A 15,497-nucleotide genomic window follows, 5' to 3' on the forward strand; every position below is an offset into this window, starting at 1 on the left:
GTTGGATAGAGACTTTTTGCGTAACGAAAATAGATACCGTGTTAACACAAACATTACATCCCGGTTCTTGGCGTCTCTTTTGGACCTCGAAGGAGACAAGGTCGATATGTTGATGTTGTTAAGGAAGGTGTTTAAGAAAGACTTCCTTGGAGATGACATTACTGTTGTCATCCTTGTAAAAGTAGGGGTGGGGATCCCTTGGGCGAGTGAATTAACCAAGCTTCTCCTTCCTAACCAAACAATGTGAGTGGCCAAGCAACCGTTTCTTTTGAACCTAAATGCGGAGCAGTTGACACGTCATAGGAAATGGGCGTCGATTGGCAGGGACTTTCTCCAAAAATGGTTGCTCTTGGACGAATTTCCAAACTACAGTTGGCTTGAAGAATTCTCTTAGCTTATACTGTCTGAAGAATACTACATGGAGGGAGGGCCAGATTCTTAGGGTAAACCATCCACTACCTGTGCCCTAACCTCGGCCTCCTAGTAGTTTTTTTTTTTTGGCTATGTCCTCATAACCTCATAGGCTCGGTGGCTCACTCATTTTGGCTTTAAATTTTTTGAGGGACTCAAGTCTTAGACATGTAAAAATTGTAAATTTCCGAAACATAAATATTAATGATAATTTTGCAAATTCCAGTTCGTTTCAGTTTGCCTCTTATGGATATAAAAATGCTTTCTATTTCATTTTTATTAATGATAGTTTTGCAAATTTTTTTGTCTATGAGCTACATTATTTCAATATTTTGTTAAACAATGGAAATAAATTTAATACTGTGATCTTTTTTATGTAATGCTTCTTCCTCTATATTTAATATAAAAAAAATCTAGTTCGTTCCATTAATTATTTGTACATTGATTATGGTTGATTATAATTTTATAAATATAAAAAAAAGGATGTTTATCTCACAAAAAACAAGTGAATTAAAAGTCCAACTTACTTGTTGTTGAAGTTTTGAACTAGTGCATGCGTGGGTTGGTACATGCTATGATTTATAGTTAAGATTTTGTCATTATGAAGAAATTTGAGACATTTATGAATGGTAGATGGGATCGCTTTCATGGAAGAGAACCAAGGATGTGAATATATTATTAGAATAGTTTCAAAAAATAGAATTGAGAAGCGGATATATTTTATCATTTATATGTATCAATATACAATGTGGTAATTGGTACCATTTGTTTTGTATCAAACAAAGTAAAGTAATTAATTACTTTACAAAACACCCAATGAATTAGGTATTTTATGAAGAAAGGCACGTCCGCTTATTTGGTCCTATCACTCATTTGATCTTATAATCTATCTTTGTAATAGAAAAAAAAGACTATTTAATATACTTTTGATATGATAATCGACAGCTTACCCTCTTTTTTAGTCCCTTTGGTGGGCTTGTTTTTTCCAGCAATTACAATGGTTTTTTTTTTTTTTTCTATATTCAAAATGATGAAATTTTATGAATCTGATCAATATATCATACATATATATATTGGAACGAATCGTGAGAGTATTTCTTTGATCTTTGCAGTGATATATAGTGGGTCATCAGGTGTTTCAATAGTCTCACTAGGATCAAAGGTAATGCATATTGCATAGGTCCTTAGGAGGTGTAGGTTTATCAATAAGATTCACCACATTATTAAACTCAAGGCTAAGGTCATTTGAAGAAAATTCAAGATTCTCAGACTCAATTAGAGAACAGGATTAGACTCAATTAGATCAACAGCTTAGGGTGAATTTCGGCCCAAATGTGGGAAGTAAACACATTTGTGAGAACTTCTCCCGGAATTGAATGTTTTACATTTAATTAAATATAATTAAGTCTATAAAGCTCTATTTCGGGTTGAAGTTGAATATGATTAAACAGACTTAAAAAACAGTCCGAAAAAGTAACTCAAGTGTGGTGGCGTCCCCGAAAAATGACAAAAGTCATGGGACCCACGACAACTGACAACAGATACCATCATCTATTGGATGAGCACAAATCAATAGCTTAGGGTGGATTTTGGCCCGAATGTGGGAAGTAAACATATTTGTGAGAACTTCACTTGGAATTGAACGTTTTACGTTTAATTAAAAAGAATTAAGTCTATAAAGCTCTATTTTGGGCGAAAGTTGAAAATGATTAAACAGACTTAAAAAATAGTCCGGAAAAGTGACTCGAGTGTGGTGACGTGCCCGAAAAATGGCAAAAGTCATGGGACCCATGACAACTAACAACAACCATCATTCATTGGATGAGAACAGATCAACGACTTAGAGTGGATTTCGGCTCGAATGTGGGAAGTAATCACATTTGTGAGAACTTCGCTCAGAATTGAACATTTTACATTTAATCAAATATAATTAAGTCTATAAAGCTCTATTTCGAGTAGAAGTTAAAGGATTAAAAAGACTTAAAGAATGGTCCAGAAAAGTGACTCGAGTGTGGTGACATACCCGAAAAATGGCAAAAGTCATGGGACCCATGACAGCTGACAACAGATACCATTATCTGTTGGATGAGCATAGATCAATGACTTAGGGTAGATTTTGGCCCGAATGTGGGAAGTGAACATATTTGTGAGAACTTCGCCCGGAATTGAATGTTTTACATTTAATTAAATATAATTAAGTTGATAAATCTCTATTTCGGGTGGAAGTTGAAGGATTAAAAAGACTTAAAAAACAGTCTAGAAAAGTGACTCGAGTGTGGTGACGTTCCCAAAAAATGGCAAAAGTCATGGGACCCATGACAACTGACAACAGATACCATCGTTTGTTGGATGGACACAGATCAACGACTTAGGGTGGATTTCGGCCCAAATGTGGGAAGTGAACACATTTGTGAGAACTTCGCTCGAAATTGAACATTTTATATTTAATGTCCTCAAAATTTAGACTGAAGCAATGAATGTTTTGTCCTTCAGCGGCGAATAGATATTAATAATAATTAATAAAATTACAACAGGCTTCTAGATATTTTTCCCTTTAGGTATTACTTTTGTACTTTTTAGTGTTTTCAAAATAAGTGACTCATAAATCATAATTGTATTTCATTTCATGGACAAACCATTGAATCGAGGGAGATTCAAAAATGGCTACTAGATTGAGGAATGCAAGTTGCAACAGAGACTATTTGCGCCAATCTAGTGAAATAGAAATTTCGGGTAAAATCTAGAGCATCTACATCCTGCCTTTTTTACTTTTTTTAATCTCATGGTTCAATTTGAGGGTTAGCATTTTTTAGGCTTGTATCTAGCATTATTTTGAATTATTAACAATAGCAGCAATGGGGAAAATGAGAAGCAGTAGTTCAACAGGAAGCCAAGTGAAAAAAAAATGTACCTAACTGAACTGGTTAAAACACCAGGTTTCACTGATGAATACCATGATATTTATGACCCTGCTATCCATGGTGAAAAGTGTATCATAGATATTAGATATGCATTGTCTAGTAAGGTGGTAGATCCAACCAGGGAAAAATTTACTATTTTCAACACAATGTTAAAACAAAGAACAAATAAAATCGCATTGTGGGATGCTAGATTGGGAAGCATGGTGTTACCTGAAGTATTCCCTTGCCTTGATTTTGTCATGGTCTACGCTGAAAATTATCATGAAGATAAAAAAGAAATTGTCAATAAAAATACAAAAGAGGAAATTATATCCATAAACATGGGAGAATTTGCTCGTTTGTTGAACCTAGGGTTTGAAGCACAAAACTCAAACGTCCACATTGACCTAGGAAAGCTGGAAGAGAATTATGAGAGTCTCGATCAAAGTCATAGAGATTCATTTATCAGAGCTCTAATAATGTGTGGTACTTCATTGGATCAGAATCATAAGCCTCCTTATGATTCTAATATTTTTGTTCCATGGGTTCGAGATACTATTTCCTTGCTGACATTTTTCCTGGGATTGGAAAATGATAGGGAAGTGGGTGCTAGTCTTCTTGAAATTATTTTTAATATCCATTGTGTAACTCAGCTAGTAACATATAATTTTGTTGAGCACGTTGTTCAATCCATGCAAAAAGAATTACTAATGATCAAAAAAGGTTCCTATAAGACATTTAGGTTCTCATCCTACTTGTGCTATCTCCTATCCAAGTATCATGGAATATTCGAGACTAACAATCTTCACATTATGAACTATAAGATTGATGAGAAGACTCAAAACAGAATAGAGTGTCCAATATATGAATGGACACCAAAGATAAGGATGCATGATAATAGAAAGAACTACAACCATTTTGTAGACTTCTTTTTGGCACCAATGTATAATGAAATTACAAGCACTCCAATGCCTATATTTCTTGTGTCTTGTAGAGATTGCATTCAACTCAGAATTCAAATACAATTGGCTGACTGGTTCTTCATGGAAGAATACACCATGTTAAGGTTTTACAGATCAATAGTAAAACCATACAGACTTCCAATACATGTGACAGAGAGGGTATTTGCATTGGAATATGTATGATAGTTTTGAGAGCACAGATAGGAACTTCCATGGTCCGCAAAAGAAGAGCATATTTCCTTCCTTGCCTTTCTCATGTGGAGGGTTCACATTTGAGAGAAAAGCATTCAATGTGGCACATGATTTTTTGACAGTTTTTAGGTTTGGTGATGAGGGTCTCTAGCAATATGATCCAATCGGTGTAGTTCAAAAAAGGCTTAAGAAAAATGGGAACTCTTCAGTGTTATGTCAACATGAAAGTAAACCATTGCTAGAAAAGCTTAGAAACATGGACTCCTAGGATGAGGTAAAAAAAGAGATGGAGAAAATTGTCGCTAACAATAACATTTCAACAAAAGAAATGTCATCACAAATTATGGCATTGCACACACAAAGGACAACAGAGGAGGGCCAGGGCATCCAAAATAGGAGGTCCTATAATTTCTACCAAAAATCTGCTAATCCATCTAACAAATGTATTCCCAAAACAATTTTGCAAGAATGTAAAGAAAGTTGTTGGACTCAAACCAAAATAAATGATTTTTGGACTATGAGGAAGAATCTCGGTGAACCAAAGACTAGTGTAGAATTTGAGTCCATCGATGAGAATGAGGAGTTTAGAAAATTGTGGAATATGGAGCATCCCACAACAACATATGACAGGAGTGAAGATGATAATGAGTATGAGGTTGAGCCCACTCCAATAACTACTACAGTCCCTAAAATATTAGGTGGATTCAAAGATTCCATGAAAGAAAAATATAGCAAAGGCAAAAACATTGTGGAAAAAATGGGTTTTGAAGGTGGTGGTCTAGGTCCTAGAGGAGAAGGCATTTGGTATCCACTCGAGGTACAACTTCATTCAAATTCAAAATTAAAAGCTCCTGTTAAACCAATCATTGGACTTGATTCTTCCTATTCATCACAAAAAGGTACTACTCATTACCCTCAAGGTCCACCTGCATTTGTTTCAGGTTCAAATCCACAACCACCACCACATCATGGTATTCCCATTGGTGGTGAATCAAGTGCCACTGCCACTGGTGGGGAATCTGGGGATAGTATTCCTATTAGTGTTTAGTCAAGTGCCATTGTGATTGGTGGGGTTGGCATGGGTACTACTATGGATACTAGTTGTCTTGGTGTTGGACAAAAGCAACAACAAAATATCTCTCGCAAGAGGCCACTAGTGGTAGATACTCATACTATTCAAAATCCTATATCAAGTGCCACTGACACTACAAATCTATCATTTGCAGCTTCAGATCAGACCCCTCAAAAGACTATAAAAACTACACATGAAAGTGACAGTTGGACAGAATCAGGAATGGTTGTTGGTAATCCTACTAATGCATTAGTTAAAACCACAAGTATAGGTGGAACTGGAGCCTTTGTTATTCCTATTGCACCTTTCAAACATTCAATTGCTTCAGCAAGCCTAGATTTTCAATTTCATGATTACTATGAAAAATTTGAACAAACAAAAAATGCAAATAAAGAAAAAAAGAGAGCATTTCATAGGGTTGCCTTGACTGAAGTTTTAGACGAACAACCTGAAGGAACAGGGTATTTCCAATATATGACCCACACAAAGATATGATGGAGTTCATGGTTGTTATGCCCCCAACTAAAGATAAAAATCCACCACACAGTTAGATAGATCCCTCTGAATTTCAAGTTAGCACCCTCCAAATGGGATTTTCCAAAGTACATAATGTGGACAAAATTAGTGTGTCAAAAAGGACTAACGAAGTGGTCTACACTTCACTGCTAAAGGTGGAGAGAGAAAAAAATAAACTTGAGAAAAAAATAGAAAAGTTACAAGCAAACTTGGCAAACGAAAAAACAAAGAGGAAAGCAACATATAACAAGTGCAATAATTTACAGAAAAGGATAAAAAATTTGGGCTCTACAGTAGAAATTGCAGAGCAGGAAAAGATGGATGTAGAATTGAAGGTTGGCTAAAAGGAGTAAAAAAATTGATGAGGATAGAGCCAGTTTTCAAAAATTATACAAAAGTTATGAGTCTACTGCTGCCGAAATAAGAAAAATGCAGGACCTATTGGATCATGAGAAGGAACAAAAAAAACATTTGGAAGAGGAAGTAGAGGAAGAAATAAAAAAATGCGCACAAATGAAAGAACACCTACACAGTGCAAATGATAAAATTAAAACTTTAGAGGATAGATTGAAAGATAATATGAAAAATACAACGAATTATATAGAAGAAAAAATTTGGGGGTAAATAATGCAGAGGAGTGACAAGTTGTGTGAATGATTTGAATTGAATGAAAGTCTAAGATTAATTTATATGAAAATCAAAGGGCACATTGAGAAGAGCATACGTGTTTATTCAAAAGAGGATATGGCAAAACAAATTTTGCAATTAGTCTATAGTACCAGTGATAGCTATTTGGCATCCAAGGGAATTAAGAGCTGCATTGATGCAACATTTAAGACATCATCTATCCTTCAAAAATGACAAAAACTATGGGAAACATTAGAAGTTATGGATAAATGTGGCAAAAAGATATTGAAGCTGCAAGAAAAGATAACTACTTTGACTAAACTTGGTTTGCCTAAGACCGTTGACCCATCAAATAAATTCATTGGAAAAGAAGCTTACAAAAAAAACATGGAGATAAAAATGAAGTCTGATTTAGACTTGCTTCCTAAGAACACAACTCCCCAAAGCTTTCTGGAATTCATCCAACCATTTATAACTCTAAATGCAGTATTGGGTGAAATAGTGATGTCAAGTCACTCTTCTAAATATGGATTGTTGACGAAGTTGCTGTTGGCTTTCCATAGTTTAAAGAATATTGACCTTCCATTAGACGAAGAGTGGAGAATCCTACAAAAACTGGCACAAAAATCTTAAGAATCATAGTATGTATTGCACAGTTTTCTGCTTTTATTCTTAATTTCAAGGTTTTATGTTTATTTTGTTTGGAATTTGGTATCGCTTGGAATAACTCTATTTTATGAATATGAAAAAACCAGCACTCGCTATTGATAATCTAGCCTATAAATCTATGATGCACAGTGCAAACCTTCAGCCTGTAAATTTGTATTCTCAAATTCTCCCAAGTTTTAACATTTATGCATTTCTCTATTTCTGATTACTAGGTTTTGGGCACTGCTATTATCTATATTTAATTTATCATGGCTTGAATTAATATTTAATTTTGAACTCTATTTTTTGAATAGGAGACATCAGACATGTAGCAGTTGTTAAATTGCTAATCCGACTTGTGATGGCCATGTAAATTTGTGCTGAAGCCTGAGTTTGTGATTTTGATGTTGAGTCTTCACATGTTGCAAATCGACTTGAAGTTGTTGTTGCTCCCTTGTTTCTATAAAAGGGAACTCAGGGTCATTTGCAAAGGGTTCTAAAACTTTGTATTGACTTTTGCATGGAGAATCACACAGAGTGGTGTATTGAATGAATTGTATCATATGGCTATATTTTGAAAGAATTATGAAAATCTAAGTTCTCAAACATGTCTAAATAAAAATCTATGTATCAATAAACACATTATGGTCTTTTATTATGCTATTTTAAATCTGGAAATAGAAAGTTGAAAAATACAATTACAAATCAATATTAAATTCTAATTGCAAAAAGTTGACAGACTCATAAAATATCATCAAGTTATCAACCATAATAATATGCTTTTGTAATATGAATGATGAGATATAGTAATAAGATTAATAAATACCAATCTCTTACAGTTGCCATTCATCCTCATCAAATTCAAAGGTTTCTTGATTCTTGTCTGTGTTTTCTTCACTCTGAGTGTGCATACCTTCGTTGAACTGCATCTCAATGCTACCAGTAGGTCCAGTACATGAGTCAATAGTCCCACTGGCAATTTAGTTTGAAGTGTTACCCAGACCTCTTCTTTCACATTTGGACCTCCAAATTTGCAATGCCCTATCGTAAGGAATAGTGTGGACATCATACCTAGATGTATAGAGCCTCAAGCAATTTTCCAATTTTTTGTCTAGTTTGTTTCATAGCTTTGATTTTAGGAACCCCAAAGCACTAAAAACTCTCTCATCTTCCACTAAACCCAATATCATGGTAAGACATAAATCAAAAAGCTTCAAATATTTTGGCATTGAATCATGCAACACTGCGTTCTCAGCTATATATTTCCAAAGCCTTATTACTAATCCCTCTTCGTGGGGGTTCTCCATTATGCCATATTGTTCCCTCATAGTGTATGAAAAACAAGATGATTTATCTCTAAGATGAGTTTCGTGTAATATTTCATTTATATTTACCCCATTCAATTATTTGGATATGCAAAATTGTTTTATCAAAGTCAATAGCTTACTTCGAAAATCAGCTACACTGTTGAGGCTCCAATATTAAGGAAACACAATAGACATGGCTTCGAGTAGGTTGTCAAAAGGAATCATGCTTCTAATTTGTGAGGAAAGATCATAGGCAATTTTATTCATAAAAGTAGTTACAGACTCAACAACCTTGTCGAAATATTCTCTTGTAACTCTTGCTAGTTGCTTCCTAGGGCGCTTTCCTAGTTCCTCGAGGTCGACCATGGCATAGAAGTGAATTGGTATCTCAACTCCCCGTACATTAGCACATACCTCCCCATTTTCACCAATTTGTAAAAATTTATCAGGATTGTTCAAATCTATGAGTGTCTGCCACTTAACAAATTTTTCATCAGATAGTGTTGGTTGATTTCGATAGAGATTGTCGAGGATCATGCATGTCATCTTACGCAGCATAGCATATTCTGCAATATACAAAGCTCTTTTTTGGGCAACCTTCATAATATTCCTCATTTCATCTAGCATGGGTAGAAGAGCTGCTAAAGTTAAGAGTGTCTCTAGATTACTTAACCTTCGAAGAAGGTCAGGAAATTTTGGTTGATCTGATTCATCGCAAGTTGTGTGAAATAGTCCAATCAAGAATGGATATTTCAAAAAAACTTGATGCGTTGGACCATCTAAAGAGATCCATCTAGTATCATTATCCTTGAGAAGCTTGTTCCCATCAGTTATTCCATCAGTAAACTGTTGAAATTCCATAAATTTCTTGGGACTTCGACAGAAGTGTGAGTAGAGCTCTTTGATTAAAATTTCAATTTTTTTTACCAAAGCATACTTGCTCACAATTCCAAAAGCTAGATTCATTCTTTGAGCCATGCAGTGAATTGCAGTAATGTATGGTACAAATGAAGTTTCAATCTTTGTACAAATACTGTTCCTGTGACCTTGCATTGCTGAAGCTCCATCTGTTCCAACACACACCAATTTTTTGGCAACCGTCATGTCATCCGTACCTCCATATTCAATTAAACTTCTCTTTACTAGTTGAAATAAATTTTCCATTGTCGCACTCTCCTTCATTTTAGCAACAGATAGTAGATGAGGTTGGTGGGCATGATTTTGTATATTATAAACATGCATGCATACCCATGAAGTATTGTCTACTGCCGTAACTTCGTCTAAAGAAATGCAATAAAGTTTGAGTCTCTTATTTTTTCTTTTACATCTTCTTTTTCAACCTCAGCAAAACAACTTGCCCATTCCCATCCATTGTTTACTAACCAATGTCTATTAGGATAGTTATGAACTTTCAAAAAGTGTAATAAACCATTAATTGATGGGAAATCTATCATAGCACACCCTCTTCTCAAAATATAAAAAACAATGCTTAATTGAACAACTTTTCCCAGTTGTTCTATTTGCATTGCTTTTCCAAAACTAGATTCAATAGAACCTTTAACTTCAGCAAGTTTCATCTGTATTTTCTCATGAAAATAATACTCTTCGACATTCCTCACATGCTTACATTACTCCTTTGTTTTCCATCTTATCACTAATTTTTCAACTTCGTCTATCATTTGTTTTCATAAAGTTTACCCATATGTTTTTTTATGGTGTCAAATTTTAGCTGCAATCTAATTTCCTTGTTATGTTTCCAAGTGCAAATCTTACACCTGCATTCTATTAGAGGCTCGCCTTCAATTGGATTCTCCATTGGTTCAATGAATGGATACTTTGATGCCCAATTAATTTGAAAATTCCTCACTGACATATCCCACTCCCGGTCCCTTTTTGATTGTGGTTGATCCTTTTTTGATCTGGCTTTTTTTTTCCCCTTCCGTGCATTATCATCAATGGCATTATCACCCAAGTCAATTATATCATTCTGGCTAACTTGGGCATCTACTTGATAATCTTCTTCAAGATCATCCTGATCTGAGATATCAGGCTCACCATCATCTTCAACATGCGGTGTAGGTTGTGAATTTTGTACTTGTACTTGTGATAATGTACCTTCCTGATTTTCACCACAATCTTTTCCAAAGCCAAAGTATGAAGATAACGTTCTGATTTTTGTTGGCCTCTCATGGCCTTCCCCACATTCAAGTTTCCTACCCTTCTTCCTGTTTGACATCTCCAACGAATTAAAGACTGCCAAAAAATATCAATTTATTGAAGAAGCAATAATAGACTATAAAGTATAAGATATGTTTCATTGGCCCTACGACCTACAATCTAGATGTCTGAGGTCTGAATCTCCTGGTTGACCACTTGGCACCGACGGGTCCCCACTGAATAAGAATGAACTCAATAGTGTAGACAAATATAGATAGATTCAGAATAATATTATAATACATCAAAAATATGATCGCTCACCTTTAGGTCACTAGCTGTCGCCAATGCAGTCAACAACAATGACTTTTCGTTAGTCTAAAACTTCGTTGTTGATAAGAATTTAGAGCCTAGAACCCACCAAATTATGTAAAGATAGATCTGATATTTGAATGCATTTATACCAATCCTTATATGGTGAATTCCATGGGAATTTTATATCGTATACAAATATTTGGCGAATCTCGTGTAACTATTACACAACTTATGTAATTTTTGAGGTGATTATGGGTCATCCAAATAATTGGCAAATACAATATAGTTGGCAAAAGTTGGGGTGAATGGAGACACACATCGGCAAAATGTCGAGTGAATTGGCTCCTCCTGGCTAACAAATCTTCATATGCCTTTAGGGGAATTATGGTCATCTATTAAGGCAACCTCGGAGAGTATAGGTGAAAAAATTAAATTTACCATGTGTCCATTGTATATTGTATTGGCGAAATCCTCGCATAGAAACATTTAATTACATAAAACATATGGAGATCCGGCCATGAATTTGATGGAAATTGATAATGTTCTGGCAACATGGCCACCCCTAGTCGGTACAAAATATTCTCCATTTCCCAGGTCACCGACGTGAAAAATTCACCATTGGCGAATATTCGCCACTAATGTAATCTCTGCATTCAGGGACTTGTTAAAGATTAATTTTTATGTGTTAGAGATAATGGTTGATTTTTCTATAAAATGATTGTTTAAATAAGAAGTGTTTACAATGTGGTTGTTTGTCAAAGTTCGTATTATTCCTTCACGAGGGCAACGAACATGAATTCAGAAAGAGATATTAAATGGTGAAATACAAGTTAATGAGTGGAGGTGAAGGTTCTAGATGTGAGTTGGTTACAAGAGAAGTCAATGTTATTTTAGATTTTTACAATTATGTGAGGCATAGCCATAGGTCTCGATGGTTGGATCAACAATTCATGATGTGTATGGACTCTTTCTATTACGGGTAAGTGCACCAAGATGGCAAACAAAAAAGTGGCCACCATCTAAAAAACAACAAAAATTAACATAACCCGATTAGGTTATTTAAAAAATAAAATAACTCGATCGGGTTACGATCAGGAAAATCGAAACCATAACCCAATCAGGTTATTAATATTATTACTAACCCAATCACATTTTTTTAGTTTTAATAACTCAATTGTGTTTTTCTGATTATAATTTTAAAAAAAAAGTGACTAGGACCATTCCACTTGTGGCCTCCACCAAAAACATCAAACAACCAAGCTACAATGCATGAAACCTGATCATGATTTCAGCCCTATAAGCCAAATCAAGATACCACATCATCGGAGAGGTGAGTTTACAATTCATTTATGCATTTTTATTGTTTTCTATTTCGAATTTCACTATAGGTATTTAGCTTTTGATTTATTTTATTTTATTTTGTAAATTTGATATCAAATGCTCAACAAAATAATCCCCCTCAGCAAAATGTGCCCTGTAATCCTCATAATCCTCTGATAAACCCTTCCCAAACCACATAGGAGGATTTACTAGGTGGACTGGCACAAAATAGACTAACCATTTGCAACCTAGTGTCTAGACTAAAAGCATCAGAATACCAACACCATGTAGACCTTGCCCAAGGCCTAGAAACAATGGTGGATTGTGTTGACAAAGTTCTAAAACAAGTCACTGAATGAGATGCATATAGAAACTCATGTCACAACTATTATGCACAAGGTCTCTCATATGATGTAGTAAAAAGTAAAGAAATAAGCAAAGCACAAATATGTGCTCCTTTCACTAATCCTCGAACCCAGGAGACCCTACCTCTTAATTCACACAGGTTTCCTATATATTGGTGCAATCATGTGGCCAGGAAAACACAATTTTGGGGTAGGTGGTGGATGGTCTTTGACCAACCTCCTTGCAATAACCTTGAGATGCCTTTATATTTTTTGGGAAAACTATATGAGGGAGTTCTAGGGTAGAGGTATAGGCTCTACCCAAGATAGACTAGGGTCTCAATGGGTACAAAACCCCCAGAATCGGGTTCCACTAGTTGTGAAACCCTTTGTGCATGTGACAGTTCTTGTAGCCCTGAAGGAGTCTATAGAGATGGAGACTCTTCAAGTAGTTGCCACACTTTTTGACACCATCATCTAGCATGTGACACAATTATCACATCCTCTTGGCCAAGATGATGGTGTAGGAGGTCACAATGGTGCAACAGTAGATGATGGTGTTGCGGCTAGACCATCTACTTCTAGTGTTCTTAGTGGCCATAGTGTATCACCTACTACGATGTATGATATGAGGTAGATACCATTGAATGTGTAGATGCTTCAAGCTACCATGAGTGCACACATTGTGGGGCTAGTTGTGAGGTTGGTGGAATAGATGATGTGGCCCTCACAGATGATCTAATGTAGTAGGTCTTTGCTAGTCAAGTGTTTTGATTTGAATTTATAATATTTTATTTATTAAATATTTTAAATTTTCAAATATAAATATATTTTTCATTATAGTTCAAATTAAACTAATGCAAATATTATGCATTTCAGGATGTAGCAAATTTTGGTACATCATCCACCACACCTACCACAACTCTTGCACCTATATCTTCATCAGAGGTAAAAAATTTACAATGCATGTCAAAATAGAATAAGACCTTGAACTCAAATTAATGTTTTATAATGTATATTAACTTTATAATGTATCATTTTGTGGGGTTTGACAGGTGTTAACTATGGACCAACTTTCACAGATTCATGATGCCATTGTTACGCCCATTTCATTTGGCCTGGAAAGCTATACTGTATTCTTCTTTGTACACATCTTGTTTATAGTTTGTATTGAATATGCATCTCATTTAAATTATGATTAGTTAACCTTAAGCTAACATTATATGTTTGTGTATATTAATTATGTTACTCTTTTAGGGTATGTCACATGTGGCTAAGATTTCTACTTTGCAAAGGTCATTCTTGAGAATGCCTAATCGGAAAAATGTATTTGAGCATAATTTTAATCAAGATATAATAGATTTAAGATCTTACACTTGTTATTGTAGCATGATTTTGATTTTGTTTTTTTAAATTATTATGATTACACATTCATCTAGATTGATTGAGTCTAACATCTTTTATCTTGTATATGTATAGCAATGATTAAGATCGTTTACAACAATGATGAATGCATCTGATGATGCATTGGAAGAAGAGATGTATGAGGTATAAGTTTTGTTTTATTTTCTCAATTTCATGACTATATGCACATGTACATTCATTGTATTACAATCTTATCATTTTACATACAGGGAACATCAATACCTATTTCATCAATGATGACCCCTCCAACAACATGAGAACCATCAGAGCCTCTGGTACACATTTATTCTATATTATTAATATTCGTTTAGATAGAACTAGATATATTTATAGTTTATATTTCTTTGTCAGCTATATACATACATACATACATACATACATACATATATACATATACATATACATATACATATACAATATATATATATATATATATATATATATATATATATATATATATATGATGCAGTCAAGGTAGGGAGATCCATTGAAGAACAACCCTAACACAAACACCATGCAAAATATACCAGTAACTGGTAATACAACACCAGAAACAACAGAAAGAACAATCGGTAACATAACAGAACACATGACTGGTAAACAATACGAACAATGCTTATTATAGTCTAAAGAATTACACATGCCACATGCCAGATCGTAGTCCAGGATACAAATAATGCTTACAACACAATTACAAGATCCGCAAATCATTCACATGTCAAATCGGCCTTCGGAAACAGTCATTTGAGCATAATTTTAATCAAGATATAATAGATTTATGATCTTACACTTGTTATTGTAGCATGATTTAGGTTTTGTTTTTTCAAATTATTATGATTACACATTCATCTAGATTGATCGAGTCTAACATCTTTTGTCTTGTACATGTAGAGCAATGATTAAGATCGTTTACAACAATGATGAATGCATCTGATGATGCATTGGAAGAAGAGATGTATGAGGTATAAGTTTTGTTTTATTTTCTCAATTTCATGACTATATGCACATGTACATTCATTGTATTACAATCTTATCATTTTACATACAGGGGACATCGATAGCTATTTCATCAGTGATGACCCCTCCAACAACATGAGAACCATCAGAGCCTCTGGTACACATTTATTCTATATTATTAATATTTGTTTAGATAGAAGTAGATATATTTATAGTTTATATTTCTTTGTCAGCTATGTACATACATACATACATACATACATACATACATACATATACATATATATATATATATACATATGTGTGTATATATATATGATGCAGTCAAGGTAGGGAGATCCATTGAA

General features: G+C 34.5%; 1 protein-coding gene across 1 annotated transcript in view; it reads left to right on the forward strand.

Annotated features, from left to right (window-relative positions):
* The window catches only part of LOC131874856 (probable glutathione S-transferase), a 39,058-nt gene extending 24,805 nt beyond the window's left edge, over positions 1–14,253 (forward strand). The window contains exons 3-6 of the mRNA XM_059218782.1: positions 13,648–13,716; positions 13,824–13,901; positions 14,026–14,094; positions 14,248–14,253. Of these exons, the coding sequence (XP_059074765.1) occupies positions 13,648–13,716; positions 13,824–13,901; positions 14,026–14,094; positions 14,248–14,253 (222 nt within the window). The remainder of the gene's footprint in view (positions 1–13,647; positions 13,717–13,823; positions 13,902–14,025; positions 14,095–14,247) is intronic.
* The last annotated feature ends 1,244 nt before the right edge of the window (positions 14,254–15,497 follow it).

Source organism: Cryptomeria japonica, chromosome 4 (genome assembly GCF_030272615.1).
Source record: "Cryptomeria japonica chromosome 4, Sugi_1.0, whole genome shotgun sequence".
NCBI classification, from domain to species: domain Eukaryota; kingdom Viridiplantae; phylum Streptophyta; class Pinopsida; order Cupressales; family Cupressaceae; genus Cryptomeria; species Cryptomeria japonica.